We start from the raw sequence: 26,689 nt of genomic DNA on the forward strand, positions 1-26,689 counted from the left end.
TGCATTTAAACTAAATCCAATGAACATTCAGAACAAACTAGTCTAGAGATAAATTTGGCCTAGATTTTGAAGGTGCGTTTTACCTATGGTAATACATAAATTGGCCTCGCTCTGCGCACATTCGTATTATGAAAGGCATATCGGCCCGTGTTGAACGCACTCGGCCCGTGTTGAACGCACACACATTATGGCATACGGCGTTCCTGAATATTTTAGCATTGTGGGAGTGTCCATATGTTAATTATTTTCGCTTTGCGCAATTTGCTATTAAGCCCCTTGACCTAAAGACACTCAGCGCATAACGATTAGACGTGGGTCTGACCACCTCATAAACGCAACAAGCACTGTTTGATTTTACACTTGAGCGGCTCTGGGAGGCTGGTAGAGTGTTGCCATGTCTGTTTATTATAAGCGGCTTCTTTGTCTGTAAAGTTGCTTGTAAATATTGGTAGTTGCACTATTTTGTGGTTGCTTTTCTTGTTTCTAAAGTGGTTATTTGGGCTTTTCTCCTAATGTTGTTTAAACCAGTGATCCTCACACAGCACATTCCCATGTCAAGGATCCCCAGATGAATGCATTTGCCCAACTAAGGACGGCTAATCCAAAAATGAAATAAAAAAATTCCAAGATTACTTTTGAAAATAGCAGATCTATACCAGCTCACAATGCATCACATTCATTCATTACAACTATGAACTCTGACTGCAGGGGGATATATAATGATCATTATAACAATGTGCAAGAACATATTTAAAAAGAAGGAAGAACTTTATATTTGTGGACAATCAAAATATGTTTTTTTATTTTAATGTGGTGCCATAAAAAATTAATCTGGATATGGCAGACTCACTATCTAGAAAATAAAAACATGGCACTTCATTTAAAATAGGTTACAGACCCCTGTTATATGCGCTTATTTTTATAGACCTATTTACTTGTTTCTATGAGACATGGCAACAGCCTCGTTTTGCGTCTTTTTTTTTTTTAATGTTGAGATTAGAAACGGCCATAATTCTTTCATTTCTCAACCTTAAAAATAAATAAAAGCATCTCCATAATCCGTGGGAAGTTTGCTTTCATATGCTGTATCACACCCGATTCAAGTCTTCTTCAATAAAATGCTACGAGCTAACTCAGCGAAGACCATACCATCGGGGCCACAGCATTACGCAGCACGCATTCAACTCATTCCTTCGTCGTGACTTGAATGAAATAAAATATAATAAACGTTATTTTACTGGTGTTTTTCAATAGAAACAAATAAAGAGCGTGTGTAGGCTACTGTGTGCAAGTGCAACAGTGCATATACATGCATGCATTAGGCTATATTTCTTCCGTGTCGGGATGGTGATTGAGCTCTTCAAGTTCACAGCCCGTTTGTCTTTCACAAAAAAACGTTGATATTAGCCTATAAACACTCATGGTTCTCTCATTTCTCAACCGTTTTATTAAATGTAAAAATCTCCATATTCCTTAGGAATCTTGCTTTCATTCGCTGTATGGTACATGGTTCTATCGTTATCGAATTAAACAATATCAAACGAACTTGCATGTTCGGGGGTTAGACGATTCTGGGAACATTACGCATGGATTGCCAATTTGCCAATATGCTGCTATCTACTCGCAGTTCCATTCCGATCTGAAAGGTATAGGTGGGTCTGTTCTTTTGAGGCATAAAGGTGACAGCATGCAGTGCAATAGGAATAATTAACCCAAATGTGACAAAGGCATGTCATGTCTTCTATGGTGCCAGGCTGCCAGCCTGAAGAAATGTAATACCACGATCCCCAAAGTGCGCATTCCGTATGTGACATCAGCTGACTGGTAAAGAGAATAGTACGGACATGTTGATTGGGTACGTCTCAAACACGCCTTAAACACACCCATGACTAATTCAAGGCCGTTTTGCGCACTCCACGGGGTGTCGAAAGCGCTTCTTAACATGCTTAAAATTGCTATATGACTTTCCACACGCCCCCAGCTCTAAAAACTGTAATATGATTAGTAATATAGAAGTAAGTAAAATAGAAGTCCTAAATGGCACCCAAACAAACACTCGATTAATACAAATACTCCTTCAATGTATTACGAAGAATAAAAACAGAAATGACACATATATAATGTTTGTGGTAACTTCAGGTCAAGAAAGGCACATACTCAGTCTTTATCTTAAGATCTGCCTCAAAAGAGGAAGTGAACCCTTTTAACCTGTGTGTAACCACAGCTCCAACTGTAACCACAGCTCCAACTGTAACCACAGCTCCATCTATGGACTAATAATTTGGCATGACCATATACACAACACCATACAACAGATTTGATCATAGCTATTTTATTATTTGTGTGTATGTCTATTTAGCATGCTCGAGAGCGGATGCTAAATAGACACAGGGCTCTATTTTCGTCCATGCTAAACCCCTTATCTAATCCCTAAACTACTTATTTTTTACTATTTTGAAAAACATTTTTGAATAGTTAAAATAGCCAATCTACAAGCTCACAACGTGTCGATGTAGATCGGCTATAGTTGAACTACTCCAAAAATATTTTCAAAATAGTAAAAAAAGGCAAAGTAGTTTAGGGATAAGGGGATATGGACGAAAATAGAGCCCTGAGGGCAAAAAGAGACCTAGCCCTAAAGGGCGAGGTCACGTGCAGGCATCTGCCTGGGTGACGGCAGACTGCTGGGTGAGTGCTGGCGCTTTGACATGGGGGATCAGATCAACATATCTGTAAGAACAGGTCAGCTCTATATAAGAATATATTACTGCAATGCTCTCCTCTCCGGTCTACCATCAACAGCCACAAATGGCCTTAGACTTGTCAAAAATGCAGCAACTAGAGTACTAACAAGGACAAGGAAATTCGACCACATCACACCCACACTCATAGCACTACACTGGTTACCCATACAGGCCAGAGCCGCGACTTCAAGGTGCTCCTCCTGACATTTAACGCTCAAAATGGACTTGCTCCACCATACATATCCAGTTTAATAAACGCCTACATCCCCCCACGACCTCTACGCTCCCAAGATGCTGGATAACTCACAGTCACATACCACAATAAAATAACGGTTGGGGGCAGAGCATTCACACAGCTTTCCCCCTGTCTCTGGAATGCTCTCCCACAAGCTGTTAGAGATGCCAACTCACTAGACATTTTTTTATCTAGACTTAGTTAAAACTCCTGCATTATGGTTCCCCCTTGTTTCACTGAAACCACTATATTCACCTTGCTCTGCCCTGTGGTTTTAAAACCCTGTGTTGTATTAATGGATTTTCTGAACGTATCTTTACACCTATCTGTTGATGATTTATAGCTGTGTCCTAGCGCATGGTACTTGTTTCAGCCATGTGTGTTGGCACATTTTATTATGCTTTACTGTGTTTCCTTGCTATTGTGTTATATTGGGCTATTGTGTTTTTGTCTCCACCAGGCCGAAGGCCTAGGGGGAGAGTATGTTTTGCACTCCGTCCGTCCGTGTGTCCGTGTGTCCGTCCGTCCGTCCGTCCGTCCGTCCTTCCGTTAGCAGCTAATCTCGGCCACCGTTAACCCGGTCGATGCCACATTTTGCACACACACTCCCTGGATGCCAACGATGAACCTCTGCCCCAAACTTTCCAGAACGGCCTGTTATAGCGCCACCAGGAGGCCGCTTTGTGCAAAACAAGTTTTTGCACAGTACACCTACAGATTTTGTCCAAACATCACGCAAATTGGTACACAGTCTCTCTAGAGCCATTCAACCAAACCGGTCTTTCACATTTCTCACACTCCATCCTGATTGGTTAAGATTGCCTTCCAAAGTTCACAGGAGTGCTCAGTTTCAAACAAAATGCTGCAAATCATGAACACATCGCGTGATTTCCGTGAAATTGTGCACCCACATTCCCACTAGGCCGAGGACCAAATGCCACATGAACAATTTCAACTCAGCCTCAAGGTGGCGCTATAACTGGCCGAAAAGTGTTTTTACCTCTAACTGCACGGATCTGTGGATAACTTTGTATGCCAACTCCCTAGAGGCCAAGGAAAAACCTTTGCCTGGAATTTTTCACATCTGCTCTTTATAGCGCCACCAGGAGGCCGACATATGTAAAACACATTTTCTATTATTACTCCTTCAGATTTTATCCAAATTTCACGCAAATCGCTACACATGATCTCCATAGTCATGTGATCAAGACAGCTTTGTTTGATTTATCATATTCCATCCTGATTGGCCACGATTGGCTCCTACAGTTTTCAGGAGTAGCAAATGGCCACAACTCCTCAACGCAGCGTCCGATTGCGATGAAACTGTGCACGCATATTCCCACTAGGCTGAGGAAGAATCCTGGTGGAGACCTGTGCCGATTGGCACTTTATCTAGTTTGCTATGTATTGTTGTGACCCGTTGGGGTGATGTTGCACTATAAACTAGATAAAGTGCCCCTCTGGGCACAGGTCTCCACCAGGGCAGGTCAGGTTGTGGCCTCCTGGTGGCGCTATAATAGGCCAATGTGAAAAGGGTGCCATTTGTTCTTACACCTTGGATGGCAATTGGATGATTTGGGGCATTTTGTTCCAAAAATGTGTTTAGCAAAAATCCACCTGTTGGTGGCTCTGTAACAGGCCAATGTGAAAAGGGTGGGATATATTCCTCAGTCTAGTAGGAAAGTCTGTGAAAGATTTCACGTAAATTGCAGGCTGCGTTCATGATTTGAGGCTTTTTGTTCAAAACGGGCCAATCCTGCAAACTTCGAAAGCCAAATGTTAGCCAATTAGGATGGAATATGAAATATCGGACAGATCCGTCTTGAAGACATGACTATTGAGATAGTGTGTATTTTTCACAGGTCAGATCAACATAATGGAATGTCAGAACAGGTCAGCTCCATATATGGAGATCTAAGGGTGGCAGCGAGGCGTGACCATATATGGAGGCGTGACGAACAAACGGGAGATTCAGGTTTTCATAGTCAAACTGCGACCTACGGTACTTAGGATAATACAACAGTAACAAACAAACCAAACAAACAAACAAACATCAATGCTGGCATTCCAATGTGGAGTTGCAGAGTTTACCTTTTCCTTATCACCACTAGCACAGTGTTTGACCTTAGTTCGTTGAGAGCGAGTTCTGAACAAATGACGTGTTTCAAAGATGTGTGCTTGCATTGTTTGTGCCAATTACCATATTGGCTGCCGGTGCTTAAGCTGCAGACTGTCTATATTTGAAAGCTCAAGGAGGCTACAAGGGTTGTGGCAAGGTGCTGGGAAGATAAAGGAGTGATGCAAGTCTCTTGACAAGAGACTACCAGTAGCTCAGCTCAATATAAAATAGGGAAGTATAATGTTGGCTTGTAAGCCACATGTTGCATTAGGATTAATCAAGGTAGTGCAGAGTCTTATGCACTTCTCTTTCATGTCTTATTTTTTCGATAAGGGCATGCAGTAACAAGAATCTATAATAAAATGAGTAATGAATAAGTATATTACAATGGGATTCTATGAGAGGTGAAACAGATGTAATGTTTACATCAGCTACCCATGTCCCTATAGAGATGTCCAAATCACGTGTCATTTTGTCCACAATTCCATGCTGTATTGATGTTGGTACCGTAAGAAAGACTACAGGCAAACGTTGCTCAAAATAACAATTATTTTACATTCTCTAATTGTGTAGACTTCTTGTAAATTAAGTAATACAGATGTTTAACAATAACATACTGTAAAACCCTATATAATGTTGCTCTTTCTGCATGTGGCGCCCCCTGCAGGAGCAGCAGCAGCTGTGCGCGGCTCTGCAGGAGACCAAAGCCCTCCTGGAGGAACAGCTGACGGGCGCCCGAGCTCGCTGCTCCTCCCTACGGGAGCTGGAGAGGGATGATCTCCTGCTGCGTCAGAGAATTATAGACGTGGAAGCGGTTGGTGGAATGTGTGTGTGTGTGTGTGAGAGTGTGTGTGTGTGTGTGTGTGTGCGTGTGTGCGGCGCGCATGCATGCCATGTTTATGTGAGTTTATGTATACAGTACAGTATGTGTGTTTGCCAATGGGGGTGTTCAATATAATTGAATATGTAAGGGCAAATCAATTAAGAGGCAGACATTGTGAGGTAAAGTATGCCAGAGGCACATGCTAAATTAAATACCCACATGCTAGCCAGTTACTGTACACTACAGTATTCAACAGATAGTTTGTATATGCGTAGTGAATAGTGATGTGTAGACCATGTTATTTGTGTGCATAGATAGATGCACACAAATAGATAGATTGTTCAACAGCTCCAGTGCCATACATACAAATTATCAATTAAAATGAAGCACGATGAACATATATAGTTAAAAAAGAACTATTAAAAACTATTAAAACTATTAAAAACAAACAAACACTATAACAATATAAATAGCCTATACAGACACAGATTAGCTGACCAACCCCATGCATTTGAATGTCATGAAAATCATATCTGCTTGGATGTGTGCGTGTGTACGTGCGTGCGTACATGTTCATAGGATTGAGTCACAGAGAGGCAAAGGGTTGATGAGCTGAGTGATGCAAGTCTCTTGGCAAGACTAGACTATTGTATAATTACAATTAGCGCAGATCAATATCAAATAGGGAGGTAGTGTGGGAAATGTTAGCCTGTAAGCCACAAACGTTGCATTAGCATTAGCAACGTTGCATTATCATGGTAGTGCAGTCATATTAACTTATTGTCTTATTTCAATAAGGGCTAAATGTTTTGTTTCTATAGTAACTGGTGGTACTAACAATATGCAGCATTATGACTGACTATGTGTTCAGGTTCAGGTTCAGGGACCAACTATTTCTCCCCTAAACAGGAACACTAACAAAAGTAGGACATACTTTATTACAAATAGAAAGTAGCTACACTATACGAGAATTCTAATAGTTAAAAATAACAGAGTAAGGCAAGATTATACTTTGATGAACGAAAATACATCACATGGAGAGACGCACGGAGAGACGCACCCGACACAAATATTGACAAGATACAAGATATTCTACTCTGGCTAAGAAAGGGCGGGCCGGTCGGCCCATGCACACGGTACTACCAAACGAAACGACTAATGGAGAAAGACAGGCCTGGCACCAAACAACATGCAATCTAAAATATTCAATAGAAAACCATGTAGGGATTAACATTCATACCACAAAAAATACAGTGCAGTCCCAAGACAGAAAGGAGACCTGTATGTATCAGGGCAGACCTGACCTTGTGAGTCTCAATGTAACACAAAGTGGAGAGCAAACTCATTAAAACGAATTACCATCAATATAACTAGAAATACATTGCAAGGATGCACCTGGGACGTATCCTCAGTGATGTATCCTGAGGTCAACGGGGTTTCGGGTCTACCAACATCATACCCTTCACTCAGGCGACCCAGCCGGGGTTGATCAAATCCCGACTTACATCCCAGTAGCTACCCTCGATCAGTCCATCAGGGAATGAGCAAGGCCACACAATCCGTTGCTCCGGAACTACGCTGCCGGGACTGGGAGAACAAGATTCTGGTGCGTGGAAGGACTAGGCTCTGTGGGTTGACTCCTGTCCGGGCCCCTCCTACGTCTCACCAGGTCCACTCCTGCTCTCACCAGGCCCAGGACCTGTGCGTTGCACCAGACTCCCAGCACCAGGCACGTCATTCAGGAGTGGTGGATTATAATGGCCCTCCTAAAGGCCTCACCGAGGTTTGTTGGGCTTCCTCCTCACGGAGGACACAGGCTGGGGCGCTAACCCATACTGTTCACCCGGTTGCCGTCTACATTCCGGCTGTCACCTGTCTTTCTGGTGGTCACCAGACTATGCCCGGTTGTCACATAGTCTATTCCTATGAGTCACTATAAATAGAATAACTATAACTAAAAATACATTGCATGTACGTATCCTCAGTGATGTATCCTGAGGTCAACAGGGTTTCGGGTCTACCAACATCATACCCCTCACTCAGGCGACCCAGCCGGGGTTGATCAAATCCCGACTTAAGTCCCAGTAGCTACCCTCGATCAGTCCATCAGGGAATGAGCAATCCGTTGCTCCGGAACTACTCTGCCGGGACTGGGAGAACCAGATCCTCATGGGGGAGGACCAGGGAGAACCAGATTCTGGCGCGTACAACCAAGAAACCTACTACACCTCAAATATATAATAAATAGCAACAAACCAAAAAGGGTTAACAAGTGGAAGAGGTGGCTGGAATGGTCCTTTTAAGGAAACAGACAAAGCAAATTAGTTGCCATGCAGCCAATATAACAACGTATAGGCTATATTAACATAATGTACACACTGTATTCAAATCATAATTAAAAAGAACATAGAACAGAAACCTACAGTACTTGGTTTACAACAGGGACATACATATGCAAACTCCTGCAGTACAGCGATGCAAGCAGTATGGCGATGATGTTCGACACAAATTCAAGTGCTATAAATAATCACACCTCCTGTGTGGAGGTATGGGGGAACACATACAAAACAATAATACAACCAATTTATATGCTACAAAAAAGGCCATAAGAATCATTAATAAAACAGAATATCTTGCACCAACAAATCCACTCTTCATCTCTAAAAACACACTAAAACTAGAAGACATAGTCAACCTCAACACTGCAATATTCATGTTCAAAATAAATAAAAAACTACTACCAACTTCCATACAGGAACTGTTCGAAACCAGGGAGACCCAGTACAACCTCAGGGGGACTTGTGTACTAAAACAAAAAGGGGCAAGGACCAACACAAAAGCAAGATGTATATCTAAAAAATAGGGGTAGACCTTTGGAATAGTCTAGATAAATAGTTAAAACTATGTACGTCACTCATCAGATTCAAAAAGTTGTTCAAAATCAAGGTACTTAATAAATATAAAACACTATAAAATCAATGTAATTCCTATTATAATTAAACTTTATAACTTTATTATTGTTCATCATTATCACTTAAATTCCCCGTTTGGACGGAGCTCTGATTGTTCTCGGCATATTGTCTTAAATTAGCCTGTCACATCCTGCACAACAACTAAAAGAAGAAAAGAAAAAAAAAAGTTATCTTCTCTGCTTCTGCTGTTTTTTTGTTTTGTCAGTAACTAATGTTACTTTTAAAAAGGGTAGGCAAAATAAGCTTCGGCTTCAGCCTACACCTTTTTGGTGCTAAACTTGACTTTACAATCTGTCTTTAAAATGTAAAAAATTTAAGTACCGAAATAAACTATTCATTAATTCATTCATGGCAAACCTCAATGTCCATAAACAAACAATATCCTAAAACCAAACAAACCAGTAGTCATACAACAAAGCATAACATTAAACATGGCTATTGCTACACAAGGCTGACCTTCGGCCTACCATGAGTTTTCTTTCAGTCTGCATGAGAGGGAGATCGATTCGCCACCATCATGATTCATGTGCAGTAAATGGCTCTCTACTGGGAGGAACTCACCTTTTATCACTTTCTAACTACTGAATCCTGGTCATGTGACTATAGGACATGGCCACAAATCACCTGGATTCCCACGTTTCATTATTATACTGTATATGACAACGATGGGATTCTATGAGGAGTAAGGGCCGATTCATACTCCTATTTTAGAGCCGAATAAAAGTCAGTTCGGTGCTGTAGAGCCTACAATGTGACGTCATTTTAGGTTCGGGGGGGGGGGGGGTACCGTCCTAAAGTCGGCTCTTTGATGCTACTGAAAGTTTCGGCACTACAGCGCCGAAACAGCGGTAAAATAGGAGTATGAATCGGCCCTAAAACAGATGTGATGTTTACATAATTTCCTCATGAAGCCTACTTTATATAACCAGACGATGTCCAATCATGTGGCAGTTATAGTAGGCTATCATTATTATTAGTATTCAACAAATAGTTTCTATGAGGAACGAGCCATGTTGTATGCATGCATTTGTGGATGTAGTTTTTATGTTATGAAAGTCATACTGCTTGTGTGTGTGTGTGTGTGTGTGTGTGTGTGTGTGTGTGTGTGTGTGTGTGTGTGTGTGTGTGTGTGTGTGTACTGTACATGATCATAGGAGCGAGACACAGAGAGGCAAAGGGTTGATGAGCTGCTGGAACTGAACATGAGTCTGGAGGCGGACCTCAGGCTGAACCGCCGCACCTCTGCACCAATCACAATGGTCCATCACCATTTCCACCAATCGGAAATCGAGTCAGATGAAGAGCTGGGCGAAATGATTGGTTAGCGCATGATCTCGATTGCCCTGTGTCATTTAACATGTTTTAATTAACTGATAAGAGGAAATAATGTTTGAAGGCATATAGGCTACTGCCTACTGGTTCTCAGTCAACATAACGGGGGAAATCTTTTCATCTATCCATTTTCTCTTTCTCTCTCTCACGCACCCCGTCTCGTTTTATTTATTCTCCTCTCAACACCTCACTTCATCCTCTTTATGCCTCTGCCATTCTGCTCTCTCTCTCTCTCTCTCTCTCTCTCTCTCTCTCTCTCTTTGTTGCTCCCTCCTTCTCTCCCCTCTCCCTCCATCCCCCGGCTTTCTTGCAGTGTTGTCATATCGGTTTATTATAAGCGACTTTTTCTAAAAAGGTGCTTGTAAATATTTGTAGTTGCGGGTTGCAGGTATTTATTTTGGGGGGGGGGCTTGTTTCTAAAGTGTAGTTGCTTATTTGGGGTTGTCCATGTCAAGATTAATGTATTTGTCCAAAGACCCTATACATCTAAAAATATGTTGTGCCATGAGGGACCCCCATACCAGATTTGTGTTGTTAAGAATTTTCTAAAAATATTCCACATTTGTCATTATTTTATTTTTAGGAAAATAGCAGCACCGCTCACAACACGTCACATTGCGACGCGTTGTGACCTTCTGCTATTTTCAAATAGCCTATAGTGGCTTCTTTTGGGCTTTGTTTTCATAGACCTTGTTGTTTCTCTGACACAATCTAGCAACACCGCTCTCTCTCTCTCTTCCTCAGTAGATTTGAAGCCATGGAGCGTGGAGCTGGGAGAGGCGTCGACGCTGAGGCTGCTGGGAGCCGAGCAGGAGAATGCAGAGCTGAGGAGGCGTCTGGCGGAGATGCAGCAGGCCCAGGGGGAGGTCAGAGTTCACACAGGCCCATAACTGATCCATAACTATTTATCATGCAGGTCGACGGGTCAACTGGTTTAACTGTAAAAGTGGAAGGGGAAGGAGAAATATCTTGCTAGCTCTGGCTGCAGTTCGTTGGTGTAATAACTACTGTATGGTTAATCATTATCTCATCATGTCTCAGTCTGATGATTAGTAATTACTATTCAGAACACTACAGTAGACTTAGTTATTATTACATCAAGGCTTCTTGCAGTAGACATCTCTCATGGCAACCTAGAAACGTAAGTAAGACGTCTAGCTTCCAAGCTGTCATGAATCATTAACGTAGGATCCAACCGTTGCAGAGGCTGACTGGCCATTAATTACCTTTCACTGCAGGCCGATTCACCTGATGAGAAGGAAGAACAAGCGTTTCTGGAGAATCAGCATCAGAACACACTCAGAGAGGTAAGGAAAGGATTCTACCAGAGAGAGGGGTTTCTAACCCAGTGGGCCTGGACCTGAAAGCTGTTCAGACCAGTTAACAGCCACTGCTCAACAGGGGCAGCAGTGGCTCAGCAGCTGTCTTGGAATTGTAAGGTTCGATTCCCAGCTCCTCCTGGCTGCGTGTCAAAGTGCACTCGAGCAAGTCACTTAACCCGTAACTGCTCCTGATCAAAGCCGCATTATAACATTTTAGTTAAATATTTACTAATAAAAACGTTGGCGTTGATCAGTCCAGCGGATTGCGGGATTAGTTTACATACAGACAACTAGACCTCTGCAGAGCCATACCATAAAAAAACCTATGGTAAAAAAATAAAACACATTGGAAATGTGTTGAGGGAATCCACAGTTTTAGGTCTACAAACTTTAATTCTCATTGAACTTTGTCTGATGTGAGTTCCAAAAAAGTGTTGAAGAAATTAGCCTACCATTGTAGCAGTTTATTCTGACCAAAATGAACAATGGTAGCAATTTACTTGAAATCAAGCGTGCAAAATGCAGGATTCATGTTTTTACGAGCTTAAACTATCAGAACCAAGTTGAGCTTAGTTGGGTAACTTCCTTTAATAGTTTCTTTCCACTCCTAAATTCCATCTCGGTGCTCACAATGCACTGCATAACAGAAGCTCATCCCTTCAGGGCATTCAGATTCAGTGCATTTTGAAAGAGAAAAAGGAAGGAGTGAGAAATGTGAGCATAGGGCTAACATTTCGGTCTCTTATGAAGCATAAAAGATTCATAGCACATTTTCCATTCATTTATCATCTCCCTCTCACATTCTTTCCCCCTCTCCCTCATCTCTCACCACCAGTACCAAAACATGAAGAATGAAAACATCACTTTGAAACAACATGTCGAACTGCTGACAACCAAACTGCAATTCATAGCAGCCGAGGGGAGAACAGAAGGGAAGAAGGGGGAAGAGGAGTACGGCGAGAGAGGAGTCCAAGGCTCCGAATCCTCCAGGGGAGAAGGGGAAGGGACGGTGAGGAGTGGAGTGGAGAGAGAGAGAGGAGGAGAGATCACCAGGACCTTGAGAGAAGCAGGAGTCGGGGAAGAGATTCTCCACCTGCAAGGAGACAGTGGGGTGTCAAGGGTTTCAAGGGTATCCGAGCCCAAAAACAGGGGAGAGGCGGAGGGAGGGCAGAAAGACAAAGAAGCAGAGAGAATCAATGAAAGGGAGGGTGAGTTGAGCAAAGAAGAGTCAACTGTGTCTGAACCCAAAGCAGAGGTCCAGCCTCCTCCGACAACGCTGAAAGAAGACAAGGAGGACGACATGGTGGAGACAGACATAGACCTGCAGTGTGGAAGTTCACCGTCTGGTCCCGACATGGAGCTTGTGATCGCTCAACTCCAGCAGGCCCGGGAGGAGGCCGACAGGCAGGCCTTGGTGGCCCAGGAGCTGCGCTCCAAACACGCAGAGCAGAGCAAGAGAGCCTGGGAGGCCGAGCAGAGGCTGGTGGTCCTGGAGGCAGAGCTACATAGGCTGAGGAAGACTACAGAGAACCTGGGAGAAGCCCGCAGGCAGATAGAGGTATATGGATGGATGGGTGGGTGAATGGATGGATGAATAAACAGATGGATGGATGGATGGATACATGTGTGGATATCTACATCGAATAGATGGATGGTTGAATCAAGCTCTGGTCTCACACACAACCTCCCTCCCTCCTTCCATCTCTATTTCTGTGTCTCTCTCTCTCTCTCTCTCTCTCTCTCTCTCTCTCTCACACTTGCTGATCGAGCGAGCACACACAGAGACACATGCTGCTGTAGCAGAGTGGCTCACAGCCTCAGCCTGATATCCTCAAAAGTCTAATATCTCCCCAGAGTCATAGGGATATCCCTTTGGCTTAGTGGTTAAGACATTGGCTTTCCACGGGGCAGAGCCATAGAGTAAGACAGAGTTACGACATTGAGGGGCCTGGGCCGTGGCTCAGCAGTCCCGGCACACTGGCTGGTAGTCCAGTCTGGCAGTGTGCCGCGGGTTCGACTCCCGATCCATCTCTCTCCCCATTTCCTGTCAGCCTACTATCTATCTCTCTATCAAAAATATAAAATAAAGGCGAAAGCCACAAAAACAAACTGAGTGAACTGAGTGGTGCAACTCCCCTCTCCACCCCCCCTCCTCCTCCTCTCTCTCTCTCTCTCTCTCTCTCATTAGCAGGCAACAGAGCAGCACTATCTCTCTCTCTCTGTTTCTGGCACAGTGCCCCTACTGGTACTAATAGGCATATACTCGTGCTCATGGCCACATAGGTAGACACATAGGTAGACACGGACATTGCTGGTTGTAGGAGTGGTTGCACCACTCAAAAACATATGCAGCCTGGAGAGTGACAAGCTGGAGTTGGAAATACATTGTTTTCAATGAGGGTGGCGCAAATACGTATCAGCTATTTTAGGCATGTGAGCACTGTGCAGCATGACAACTGTTTAATACAAAAGTATTGTACAGTGACAACTAAAGTCTCTGTAATGTTTATGTTGTACTATTACTAAAAAACTATCTAAAATACAGGGATTTTAAGATCATTAAAGCTGGGCTGTTGCCTCAGTCCAATGCATTCTGCCAACTTCCGGTCCAGGACATTGTCACTGTTCGCTATGCCAATAGAAGTCTATGTAGAAGAGCCACCATTGAACTGGCCCCATGAAGTGAACGGAGTTGTCGTAACTCTGTCTTACTCTATAGCGCCGCACGGGGGAGACCCAGATATGATTCCCGGGTGTTACACTGCCACATTGCCTGCCCACCACTGAGAACAATGTTTCTCTCCTCTCGGCATACCGTTAGGTTCTTCAGTCGGACAGTCTGGAGGTGGAGGAGGAGCTGTGCCGCCTGCGAAGCCAAGCGGAACTCCACAGGATGCAAGCCACGGCTATCGCCACCCTGGAGGGAGAGAGAGCGGCACTGGAGAGGGACAGGGACACACTGCGCAGCTCCGTGGAGACTCTACGCACAGCCCAGCGCAAGGTTGGACGTAACACACACGCACATGCATACGGTAGTTAGTACACATAATTATGCAAGTATACACAGAAGATAGAAAGTTGAGACGATATGCTCCCTAGACTATAGTACCTCTTTGCCCTCAAGTGGTATTCCAGGATCTGTAAAATATGTATGTTTGATCCTCCATAATTTAGGTAATCCAATTAGTATCCACAGAGAAACACCAAACGCACCGTGGTGAAAACAGGCCAGTTATTTCCTCATTGACAGGACCCACGTGTCATGTCGGGGACGGAGGAGCGCTCGTTTTGCATCACTCAACTGTTGCTGCATATACTGTACTTCCTCATGCAATGTGTTTAGTGGGGATGCACACGCTGATCCGACACACCAAAGGTCCGACATGTGGAAACTACGGTCGGACTAACGGTCGAACATGCGCTGCTCCGTGCTTGCGGTTAAGGTTAGGGTTTGAGGTAGGTTGTCGGACCAATGACAGTCGGACCAATGGTATGTCGTTTGGCCTGTGACATCATAGACTTGTTCGGGTTGCGCGTCCTGCATCAAATCTCATGTGTATTCAGTGAGTGCTACGTCTAAAGACCTTATATGGTTGTAAAACACAATGTTAATGCTTTGGAGATTTCACTGGAAAACTTTAAAATACAGTACATCAATTAGGATTCATTTAATTGACAAGCATTTAGCAGACAGTTTTTATCTGCAGCAACTTCAGTGCGAGGATGTGTGAACAGTGAACACAGGGCTTCATTGATGCACTGACATCTGACCAGACAGATGCAGGTTTTGATGGATACCTTACCCTTTTTGTAAGGATTAAACCAGTGCTTTGCAATTAAAGAATGTCTCCTTAGCTAACGTGCTGTCATTCTCGTCAACATCTTCATATTTATTTTATTGCTCGGAGAAACAGGAGTCTCTGTGTGTACTGACACTGACAGCCTGGTGTGATAGGGAAGATTCAAGCTGTCTCAGAATGAATTATTAGTATTTTCTTCTCCCCAAACCCAGTATTAAGCAATTCAGTCTGGTTGGAAACAAGACAATGACAGACAAGCTTAAGTTGGATTATAGAACACACACATACACGCGCATGCACGCACACACACACTCAACAAAAGCTCATGGGATGCTTTTTGTTTTTCATTCTCATTCTGTCATTTTGGTGATGGGGACCGGTGACATTCATCAGACTGCTACACACACTGTAACCTGGACGATAACAATGGCTGTGATTATCTTCAGCACTCAGCCTGTGTGCCACAAGTTAATCATGGCCATGCTGGTATGGATATGGTATGTACAGCGTCAGCAAGTATAGGAGAGCACAACCTCCAAAGAGTGATATCACAACGGCGTGCGATGCGACCTGTTGTGACCTCGTTGAGATCTGCTATTTCCTCTATTGTTTAACACATTTTGAGTATAAAATTGTAAAATATGTTCCAATGTTCAATGGAAAAACACAACTAAACCATTAATCACAATTATTATTTGTGTGACAATGAATGGTCAAGTGAAATGTCATGATGATCAGCCCTGCCCTCCTCCTCTCTCAGGTTGACCAGCTGGAGCTGACCAACCAGGCCCTTAAGGCGGAGCTGGAGCGCCAGGGGCGGAGTCTCGACACCAGCCGGCGGCGGGAGGAGGAGTTAGAGGCGGAGCTCCGCGAAGTCACCGTAGAGGTCCAGTCGCTGGCCCGGGGGCGGGACCAGGCGCTGCTGGAGGCTTCGCGATTGGAGCAGGAGAAAGAGACCTGTCGATCCGAGCTGGAGGGCCAGCGGAAGGAAGGCCGGCAGAGGGAGAGGGAGGCGGCCAGGCTGAGACAGCAGCTGGAGAGCACCACCTTGGCCTTGGAACACAGCAACCAGAGAGCACGGGGCCTGGACGCTGAACACAGGTGCACCCAATGGGCTACGTATATGATATGCACGCCATTTTGGAAAGAACTTGGGCCCTTCCATACTTCCTTCACAGGTGTTACCACTGATACTAATGAAGGATGGATGACTCCGGGTGCTGCTATTGTGCATGTTGGCTCACTGGGAACACTCTGCTACACCAGCGGGTCTCAAAGTGTCCTTGAATGGGTTCCAAATGGCCCTGTACGGGGGTGCAACTCTGAGAACGTACGAATGGTTGATTTATACACTCTCAGAGTTATGGAGGTCCTTGCAATTAAAACGTTTAAGAACCACTGTGCACTAAATGGAACAGAGCTTTAATTAGTATCATTGGTAACACCTGTGAATGTAGGGAAGCGGCCCGGAAGCAGGAAGAGTTATTCTGTGTGCATATAGCCCATTCATTCGTACAGATGCGCGCACAATATATGCAGACATGCATATATTCACCTGGTTCTGCACTCATGAATAGGCACGTGCGCACACTTGTATCCACACCTCTATTCTGTCCACTTATACACACATGCTGAATATCCGCTCACATAAATATGCACACGGCAAAATTTGCATCCCTGCATATATGCAGACCCGAACGCATATATTAGCCTAAACAGGCATATTTAAAAGCACAAGCACAGACACTCACTTAGAAAATGTGTCATCTACCATTCATCCTCAGGAGTGCTTTCCCCAGCCAAGAAGACCATGGAATAAATACATTAGGCATGGGTCTTTTCAACATACAGTATGTTGCTTTACAAGCTCATTTAAACTGTCTGTCTTGTCTGGGACTTGTTGCTGGTGTGTAGGCGAGCCTGTCAGCAGCTGTCACAGTCCAAGGAGCTCTGTGGTCAACTGCAGGACGTGGAGAAGGAGCTCCGAATTCAATTACAATGTCTGGAGGAGGACAAGCAGCAGCTGAGCACGTTAAACACGGACGCACAGGCCAAGATCAGCTCACTGTCCCAGGTGTGTGTGTGTGTGTGTGTGTGTTCTGTGCAACTCCTCCTGAGTCGCACAGAATGGGTTATTTCTTATTTTATGATGGGAGTATGATTCCAATCTGTTGCAGCAACAAACAGACCAGAGAGAGACTACAGACGGTGTGCATGTTGACTAGCAATGGTCTATGTCTGCTTTTGCCAAATAAAAACAGCTTCACACAAACTTGGTTTGTGTTTCGTTTCGTAATGTCACACATATCGGCATGGGTACAGGTGCACATCCGTTTCATCATGCATTGGTAAAAAAATAACAACATCTTTGTGGTCACAAAAACAAAATAACCCTAATGAATGTAAAGAAATACAGATTTGATTGTCTGCTATCTTCTTACCTATATACGGTATCCCTTATCAGGACTTATCCAGTGGGAAAGAGCTATCTCAGAAGATGTCCAGTGAAGTTGCGCATCTGAAACAGGAAGTGAAAAAAAGAGAGGCTGAGCTAACGAGGGCCAATGAGTCTTTCAACTCATCCCAGGCGAGACTCGAGACCATCCTCCAGTCCCTGAAGGAGAGCCAATCAGAAAACAAAAGGAGAAGTTCCACAGACGTGGACTGTGGACCGGCTTTGGAGGGGTCGACTCAGACACAAACTCAGGGGACGCCAGTCCCAGCTCCATCTCCGGAGGATGGCAATGGCCGTGACCTTTCCATGACCCCTGATGACTCCGCAGTGGAGGCAGATAGGTTTTTGAGCGAGAGGCTGATCGAGCTGGAGAGGGAGGTACTGTATATGTCCATTTTTTGTCGTATGTCTACACAGTATACAGTGCGACTGTGGTTTGAGGAAGTTGTATCACTGTTGTACAAGGGAGATAATCTATATCATGTTGAAATTCCTACTGCGGGGATTTGTGACGATGCCAAAGTCATTCCAGTCCAGCCCCATCCCAAGAGTAACACTCTATTTTCAGAACGCTCTTTATCTCAGCTCATCACTTTTTATGTCACTCTGGTTACTGTTAATCCCCCTTATCTCTTTTACCCGCCTCTTCCTCTCTCTCTTCACACGCACACACGCGCACACTCCCGCACACGGACACACACACACACACACACACACACACACACACACACACACACACACACACACACACACACACACACACACACACACACACACACACACACACACACACACACACACACACACACAACTTGCATAGACATAAACGCACACACAGGCTCTCTCGTTCTTTCGGGATGTTCTCATTTCACATCGTGATTCTGTGTAGCTCGATCAATAGAGCATGGAACACCCAGTCAGTGCCAAGGTCAGGGGATTCATTCCCTGGGTGTCTCAAAGGGGGTACGAGATGAGTGTGTTGCTGGAAGTTGTGTGCTGAGGAATAGCAGTACCACAGTCGGCAGAGCATATATTAAAACACTATCACTATCTTTTTGTGTAGTTCAGTAGAAGCACAACACCTGTTTCTAACACCTCTGACGTTACAGCTTAACTTCCCACTGCACAGACCGGGAAAGCATCTGTCATTTTAGATTTGAACCCTTTAATATTTTACACTTTAGCTCGCCGCACTATGAGCTTGTAGATCATGCTATTTTTGAAAAATCGTGAATATTTGTGCAAATCTTTGAATATGTATGTTTCTAAAGCAAACATATTCAACTCAAGTCTTTGCTTCTGGGGGGGGGGGGGGGGGGGGGGGTTAGAAGGATTTAGAAGGCATTTGTAGAATCGGGTCTTATAAAGGGTTAACCGTGCAGTGGGACGAGTCAGAAACACTGCGGTTGCGACTGTAAGATACAAGTCTCAGTACAAACATGTCCTCTATAGTTTAGAGTTATTCATCACCCAGTCCTATCTCCTCGCTCACTATCTATATCTCTGCCTTGCCGCCGCCGCCTCTCCCTCCTCCACGCCCTCCCAGAATGCAGTGCTGTTAGCGGAGCGCGAGGCCCTGAAGTCTGGGTTGCGCGGGTCCCAGGAGGCGTGCCACCACCTCAGGGAGCAGCTGGAGGCTCTGCAGCGTCACTCCCTCAGCCTGCAGGACTCTTGCACGCGGCTGCAGGCACTCAACACACAGCTGCAGGTAAAGCCACAGCAGTTTGGGAAAAAAGTATTCAAGTATCAATAATGCAATATAGAAATGCTCTGTTACAACTAAAAGTCATAGTTGAATTCAACATTTACTTGAGTAAAAAGTACTACAAGTATTGGGGTCAAAATGTATTTAATGTGCCAAGAGTAGAAAGCAGTCATTGTGCAGAATGCCCCGCTTCACAAGTTTACAATTTATTATGAAATGTATAAAAAGTAAAAACCTTCTGAAAATAGCAATTGACTACAAGCTCACAATGCATCGCATTATGATAATTTATGACACATTGTGAGCTTGTAGATCGGCTATTTTCAAATAAAAAATACATATAGGGCTGAAGTGGGTATAGATTTTGTACTAATAATTAAAATCTACAAAGTATTAACTAAAGTTTGCAAATAAATGTACAATATTTGCCTCTGATCAGATGTAATGGAGTAGAAGTAAAAGTACTGAAAACTGGAGATACTCCAGTAAAGTAAATAATACCTCAAAAGTACAGTACTAAATGTGGATATCTCTCATCTCTCTCACATAACCTTTTCATTTAACCTCACACCTTCACACACGCACACGCACACACACACACACACACGCACACGCACACGCACACGCACACGCACACGCACACACACACACACACACACACACACACACACACACACACACACAGGTGGAGCAAGCAACATTGAATTCCCAGCATGCATCAGCGTTGGCCCGTTGCAGCGAGAGCGTGGCCAGGTGTGCTGCTTTGGAGGCGGAGTCCAAAGTATGGGTGCGGGAGCGGGACGAATCGGCTGGCAGGATGGAGGCGCTGAGGCGGGATCACGAGCGAATGACCACACTGCAGCAGCGCCAGGAGGCGGAGCTGGAAGAGCTTCTAGAGAAACACTCTCAGTTACGGAGCAACAGTCGAACTGTGGAGGGACAGTACCGAGAGCTGGAAGCCAGGTACACGCACGCACACACACACGCACACACAAGCCAGAGTGCAGACACACAAACACAATGCGCATCCTTCGAATACCCCAAAGTTCAGATGAGAGGTTCTTCCAGGAGCCAAGCAATCGGCCAAACAAAAAAGCCACGCATTCCGTATGGACCTGCACTATGAACTCCAGACCCGCACTACAGTACCAGTGAATACAATTCAGATACACACACAGCACAAATAGGAGACTTGCATATACGACCAGTGGTGTTTTGGTCGTAACACGGGGTACCACGGCGTGTGACCAGTAATTCTCACGCGCATGTACGGCACTGTAACGTTGCGGTACGGTGTGCGTGCATGCTAGAAATTTAAATTAAAATACCGTACGAGCAGATCTACAGCTAGCCCACGAGTCACAACACATCACAGGAAATGGCAATGCGACACATTGTGTAAATCGGCTATTTTCAGCAAAAGCCAAATTCCAATACCCAAAACCTCCCAGCATGGAGGTGTTACGATGCAATTGGTTACCTGCTGAAATATGTGACAATCGTTTAGACAGACGCATAACGTCAGTGTCCGAATGTAAATCGTTGTAGTTTGTTTATTAGCAGAGTTCAATCTAGCAGTATTCAGGCCACGTATTGTAATGTAAGTTGTGTGAAGTCCACAAGATGTTAACATATTTCAGCAGCTCACCAATTTCACCATAATTTGCGATGCTGGAGTGAGCGAGTGTGAGTGAGCGAGTGGCCGAGATTTTGGGTGCCTCTGCCCGGGGGAGGGGGGCGCCCACACCCGGCCATGCACTACCAATGAACTCCGGGGCGCACTTCCAGGGGGACCCATGCTCCGTGGGTCCACTTCCAGGGGGACCCATGCTCCGTGGGTCCACCATGCTCCGTGGGTCCACTTCCAGGGGGACCCATGCTCCGTGGGTCACTTCCAGGGGGACCCATGCTCCGTGGGTCACTTCCAGGGGGACCCATGCTCCGTGGGTCCACTTCCAGGGGGACCCATGCTCCGTGGGTCCACTTCCAGGGGGACCCATGCTCCGTGGGTCCACTTCCAGGGGGACCCATGCTCCATGGGTCCACTTCCAGGGGGACCCATGCTCCGTGGGTCCACTTCCAGGGGGACCCATGCTCCGTGGGTCCACTTCCAGGGGGACCCATGCTCCGTGGGTCCACTTCCAGGGGGACCCATGCTCCGTGGGTCCACTTCCAGGGGGACCCATGCTCCGTGGGTCCACTTCCAGGGGGACCCATGCTCCGTGGGTCCCGGTACCCAAAAAAAGGAGGGAGCTTAGCCTATAGACTCCCTGGTGGACTCAAGGTCAATGAAGTATTATACTGTATAGACCAGGATTAAGTGGTTTATATATATATAAATATACACACACACACACACACACACACACACACACACACACACACTCACACTAATTTATATGACGTTGTAAAATCATGTGGAATGCAATAGTTTGTGTACACTATAATGTACACATGGAGTTAAATGAACCTCCTGTATCTAATTGTGTATAATAATAATCACAAGGTACACAGAGCTTCTGAACGGCAAAGCCCAGGTGGAGGAGAAAGAGCGAGAGATGAAGATGGAGAAGGAGAAGTTGGAGGCAGAGGCCCAGGGGAGGATGGAGAGACAACGGGAGTCGGAAAGAGTGAGAGAGGAGAATGAGAGGTAATTTTTACTGCCCACTCACTCAGTGTAAAAATGGCAGCACTCATTTCTAACTCTGTGGGGGGGAGTTGGTCTCTTCCTCTTCTCAGCTCATCTCCCTGTGGGAGAGAGCAAAGGCATTAATGCTTATAATCCATGAAATCATCTGTTTGCGTGTGTTTGCTGGCGTGGGATTTTCTTATTTTTTTATCTCTCCAGGATTGCTTGTTCTTTGGACTAAACTAAAAACTGTTCACTTCAGTTTTGGTAGAGATGCAGACTAAGCTTTTCTGAACTATGCTCATGTGTGTACCTACCTACCTACACCAGAGGAGTGCAAATGTTCTCAGCAATGAAATCGAGTAATTATTCATGATAATGAATTGTTTGACTGCCATGTATTTAATAATGTAAAAGCTAAAGAAATTATATTGAAATTAGAAACAGACAATTTACTCATAGAAGGCGTAGGACATAGTGAGGAAAAAGATGTGCAGAGAGTTGGAAGGCTAGGAACAGGAGGACAAACTAGTTTCCCCGCCAGGATTAATTAATTAATTCACCTCATATAGGCTGGAGCCCGTCGGTAGCCGTGGGGTGGTAAAGAGGGGGGAGAGAGGGTCGGGTAAAGGCTCCAGTGTTGCTCTCGTCTGCTACTGCAGAAGCAATCCTAGATACATTTCAACTAGATACTATATTCTCAATCTCAACCCTCAATTTCTATACCAATCGATCAAATCCACTTTTTTGTTTTGGTCTGAGCTATGACTGGAGTTTCCACTGTTGCCAGATTCTGTAAGTGAAACAAGCGAGTCAAGCGACTAGGTCCACGAAAACACACCGTGTCTGCCAGTCTGTTGTAGGCTGAAGTAGTCTGTTTGATGGAGAATCACCTTTACGGTAGCCTGGGGTCCACCTGCTTTCTATGGCATAGGCAGCTCCCGGCAGGATCCGCCGGGAGAATCTAGACGCAGCTGCGCGACATGAGACAAATTAATTAGAGCGACAGAGAGAGAGAGGAGTGTGTGTGTGTATACTTGTGTGCGTGTGTGTGTCAATTTAACAGAGGTGCAGACGATCAGAAATCAGCAGAGAGTGATCAACGTTTGCGCTATACTGTATACTGTCTGGGTTTCCGAGGCTACCTTTACGGAAACAAACACCCACTTTCCATGACAAAACATATTTGCTTGCACTTGTACTGTAATATTTAATTCTCTTTTAATATTCTCAAAGCCGATAAATAACTCAAACAAGCTCTCAAAATGTGGTTACAAGTCTTACAGTACTTTACAATTTATTGTCACATCTCATGGTGTTGTGTTTTGGTCATCCAGGCTGCAGGCCCAGCAGATGGAGTGGATGACAGCCCAGGCTGAGCTGCTGGCGCAGGGCTCTGAGCTGAGAGGAGAGCTGAGTGCTGCCCAGCTAGAGCGCACAAGGCTAGAGGGAGAGCTGAGCGCTCTGAGAGAGAACAACCAGAGCCTGGACCTCAGCAATGTTCGCCTCACTAGTCAGTACCAGGTAATATATGAACTGGGTCCATGGACATCCACATACTGTGTGCGCCAACAGAGAGAGAGAGAGAGAGAGAGAGAGAGAGAGAGGGAGAGAGACAGACAGACAAACAGAGAGATTGATTATAGAGAGGGAGGTATGGGGGTGCCAAAATGAGAAAGCAAGTTAGACAGCTGCATGCCCTTTTACAAACACAGACAAGAACACCCCCCCCCCCCCCCGGGTCCCCAGAGTATGTTAGCACTTGCTGCTAACGTGTTGTTCACTCACTGAGACAATGGAGCACAGCACAACGGAGCAGAGCGTCGGCTCTGCAGATGTTGACCTGTCGTCCAATGATGGAATGTGTGTGTGTGTGTGTGTGTCTGTGTGTGTGTGTGTGTGTGTGTGTGTGTGTGTGTGTGTGTGTGTGTCTGTGTGTGTGTGTGTGTGTGTGTGTGTGTGTGTGTGTGTGTGTGTGTGTGTGTGTGACTGTGCGACTGTGTGACTGTGTGTGTGGTTGTTCGCTGGGCTGGGGGTCCGCGGCACGCCGTGACGACCTGCCTCACTTCTCTCTGTGAATCACAATGTGTGTGTGTGTGTGTGTGTGTGTGTGTCCATCCATGTGTATACGCTCTAGCTCTTGACCCAGCTGAAAAGTAACATGGAGGAGGAGAACCGTCACTTGGGGGAACAGAACCAGAGCTTGCTGAAGGAGAACTGGGCCTTACTGGAACAGAGCATGGAGCGACGTGACCAGCACCACACCGACCAGAGAGAGTACCAGTCAGTGCACACACGCAAGAACACAGACACACTGTGTGTCTGTCTCGCACGAGCACGCACACGTGCACGTGCACACACACACACACACACACACACACACACACACACACACACACACACACACACACACACACACACACACACACACACACACACACACACACACACACACAAACACACACACACACACACACACACACACACAAACATGTATGTTTTCTACTCTAGCAACCCCACCAGTACTGTATGTGTAATTTTGTAAACCACATAAACAGTTCTAATACCATGCACAAATAACAGAACAAATTGTCCAATACAACTAGAAGAAAATAAATAGTGATATGGCAGTATAGCATTCAAGGACAGCCGCTAGTGGGAGGTTTAAATTGATTATTTTCCACCTCTGAATGCTGGTCAGCTCGAATAATGTCACATCTTATCAATTCCCAACACCACCCGTCGTAACAGTAACTGATAGTCACTTGTCATTGGCAGGGAGTTCCCATTCAGCACTTTTATTCTTAGCGTTCCTTTATCCAGGGACGCTTTGCTGAGCACACATGCTCTTTCTCAGCAACTCCATGATTCTCATTCACACCTGCCCTCGGCCCGGCTTGATCTGTGCAGGCGTGCACCCATCCAGGCACCCCCACCTCCCCACGGACGCACACACACACTACCCCCACCCTTCTTGTGGCCACAAAAGCTGTATAGGAATAATCTTGTCCAATCCGCTACTTAAAAGAGAACCATCGCAAATAGCAAAAGCAGGAGTGTTTCAACGTAGGGCTCAGTTTGAAGCAAGAAGTTACCACTGTACGTTAGTGATGGTTATTGGCAAGAACCTCACGATACGATACGATCCATATCACCATACTTGGGTCACGATATATTGCAATGCAGTACATGCAAAGGATGCAATACATTGCGATACATTGACATGAATAACTGGAAGGTGAAGTAGCTATAGTACAGTGACATCTAGTGGAGCGTAGTGTCAGGACTGGACTTCTACCATTGGTTTCTACTTTCTATGGATGAGAACATACTTTTCTCTCCAAAAGTATCACAATACTAGGGCCTGGAGTATCGATACAGTATTAGGAAATAAAATATCGCAATGTATTGCCATATCGATTATATTGCCCATCTCTACTGTGATACGACATATCATTATATCAGTCGTGTTACACATACTGTACATGCATGTGCTTGCTGAATAATTCCATCTCCTTCCTCCACTGATATGGAATACAGTATATATGAACTAAAATGAATAGCCCTCAAACGCGAACGCCCCCTTCCCCTTTTCTTTCATCCTCCATCTTTCCCCTGCCATTCCTTTGATCTGACGTACATCCCTTAGGGAGAAGTTGAGTGAGCTGAGACGAGAGAAGCAGAAGTTGGTGGAGAAGATCATGGACCAGTTTAGAGTCCTGGAGCCCAGCATGCAGCCTCTGGCAAGCAAGGCCAAGTACGTACACACACACACACACACACACACACACACACACACACACACACACACACACACACACACACACACACACACACACACACACACACACACACACACACACACACACGTGCGCGTACACCGTACAGTGTGTTCACACATGCATGCAGGCACACACTGTATTGAATGATACCGATTCATGTCGGAACCGTAGCCCTTTTATACTCAAACTCCTAGCCCTAACATAAAACATTTCTAGTTTTTTCAAAGCTAGATCATCCTCTCCGGTTCCTAAAATAATAATGCTGTAGGTTCTCATTTCATTTCAATTCAATTCTCATGAGCAGTAATGCAAATAAGTAAAATATATGCATGCATGCACGCACGCACACACTCGTGCACACACGCACGCACGCACGCACGCACGCACGCACACACACACACACACACACACACACACACACACACACACACACACACACACACACACACACACACACACACACACACACACACACACACACACACACACACACACACACACACACACACACACACACACAATTAATCCTATTGCCTGATCTGTGTGTTCTTGAATTCTCTCCTCCCCTCCATCTCTGTAAGGAAGTCCAACTGGATTGCAGACAGGATGAAGAAACTAATCAAGCCCAGAGGAGGTGCTGGGGCTCTGAGAGAGGGACGTGCTCTGTTCGCCGCTGCAGGCAGCGTGGAAAACCTGGCTGATGGCAACGAGTACACAGCAGACACACACACACCACTGCCTGGTGAGACACACACACACACACGCAAATAC

At 45.2% G+C, this 26,689-nt stretch overlaps 1 protein-coding gene across 3 annotated transcripts in view; it reads left to right on the forward strand.

Moving 5' to 3' along the window:
- ccdc88b (coiled-coil domain containing 88B) overlaps nt 1-26,689 on the forward strand; it is a 43,417-nt gene that overhangs the window by 14,659 nt on the left and 2,069 nt on the right. For 2 of the 3 annotated variants that reach the window (XM_083786552.1, XM_083786554.1), the window contains 16 exons: nt 5,766-5,912; nt 10,048-10,213; nt 10,970-11,091; nt 11,464-11,532; nt 12,383-13,105; nt 14,369-14,548; nt 16,108-16,448; nt 17,262-17,421; nt 17,812-18,180; nt 19,349-19,510; nt 20,193-20,470; nt 22,014-22,157; nt 23,474-23,660; nt 24,274-24,419; nt 25,786-25,893; nt 26,500-26,660. In XM_083786552.1, the coding sequence (XP_083642678.1) occupies nt 5,766-5,912; nt 10,048-10,213; nt 10,970-11,091; nt 11,464-11,532; nt 12,383-13,105; nt 14,369-14,548; nt 16,108-16,448; nt 17,262-17,421; nt 17,812-18,180; nt 19,349-19,510; nt 20,193-20,470; nt 22,014-22,157; nt 23,474-23,660; nt 24,274-24,419; nt 25,786-25,893; nt 26,500-26,660 (3,463 nt within the window). The remainder of the gene's footprint in view (nt 1-5,765; nt 5,913-10,047; nt 10,214-10,969; nt 11,092-11,463; nt 11,533-12,382; nt 13,106-14,368; nt 14,549-16,107; nt 16,449-17,261; nt 17,422-17,811; nt 18,181-19,348; nt 19,511-20,192; nt 20,471-22,013; nt 22,158-23,473; nt 23,661-24,273; nt 24,420-25,785; nt 25,894-26,499; nt 26,661-26,689) is intronic. The other variant, XM_083786553.1, reaches the window with a different exon arrangement.

Source organism: Protomyctophum parallelum (genome assembly GCF_964188405.1).
Source record: "Protomyctophum parallelum genome assembly, chromosome: 16".
Lineage (NCBI taxonomy): Eukaryota > Metazoa > Chordata > Actinopteri > Myctophiformes > Myctophidae > Protomyctophum > Protomyctophum parallelum.